The following is a 980-nucleotide window of genomic DNA, read 5'->3' as shown; positions in this document are numbered from 1 at the left end:
CATTTTTGCAATCGATCATTTGAAGCTTTATTGAAGAAGTACAATACCACACATAGGGTCTCAATGCCCTACCATATTTAAATAAGTGGCCAAGCGGAGGTTTCTAATCGACAAGTGAAGCAAATACTTGAGAAGACTGTTGGACCCACTCGGAAGGATTGGAGCTCACGCTTAGATGATGCTTTATGGGCATACCGAACTGCTTACAAGACCCCCATTAGGATGTCTCCATATCGGCTTGTGTTTGGCAAACCATGTCACCTTCCAGTGGAACTTGAGCATAGGGCTTATTGGGCGATTAAGCAATTTAATATGGATATGGCAGCGGCTGGTGACAAAAGGAGGTTGCAGCTCAATGAGTTGGAGGAGTTACGCAATGATGCTTATGAGTCTAGTAGGATTTACAAGGAAAAGGCTAAGGCCTTCCATGATAAGATGATCAAGAGGAAAACTTTTGTCGTTGGACAAAAAGTCATTCTTTTTGAATCTCGTCTGCGCTTGTTCCCAGGTAAACTTCGTTCTAGGTGGATTGGACCATTCGTTATAACTAATGTGTTTCCTCATGGTGTAGTAGGAATTAAGAGCATTCGCACGGAAAAGGTGTTCAAGGTGAATGGGCATAGACTCAAGCCCTATTATGAGTCTTTTGTGGAGCATGACTTGGAGGAGGTGCCCCTCCAAGTTCCCTACCTATGCGTATTAAAGGATGTGCACCGTCTAGCTGCAGATGTTAACGCAAGCGCTACTTGGGAGGCAACCCAATGATGGAAGAGTTGGAAGCGGCTGAAGTGCTTGCCAAACAGATTTGATCTATCTATCTCTTCTCTTTTATTTCTATTATTTGATTATATTTGCTCCATTGTGTATTCTTGGTTGTGTTTGATCTTTTTCTTTATGCTTGATTTGTTCCTTGTTGTGCTTTATAGTCAAACATTGAGGGCAACGTTTAGATCAAGTGTGGGGGGAAGGTTTAACACTTT

The 980-nt window shown here is 42.3% G+C and overlaps 1 protein-coding gene across 1 annotated transcript; it reads left to right on the top strand.

Moving 5' to 3' along the window:
* The first annotated feature begins 222 nt into the window (after window positions 1–222).
* LOC121050676 lies at window positions 223–765 on the top strand. Its single transcript, XM_040511514.1, has one exon. It carries the CDS (start codon window positions 223–225, stop codon window positions 763–765), a length of 543 nt encoding a protein of 180 aa, XP_040367448.1.
* Window positions 766–980: the final 215 nt, after the last annotated feature.

This window comes from Rosa chinensis, chromosome 7, assembly GCF_002994745.2.
Source record: "Rosa chinensis cultivar Old Blush chromosome 7, RchiOBHm-V2, whole genome shotgun sequence".
Taxonomy (NCBI): Eukaryota; Viridiplantae; Streptophyta; class Magnoliopsida; order Rosales; family Rosaceae; genus Rosa; species Rosa chinensis.
Note: the sequence above shows the minus strand (reverse complement) of the source record. Positions and strands in the feature narration are given on the sequence as shown.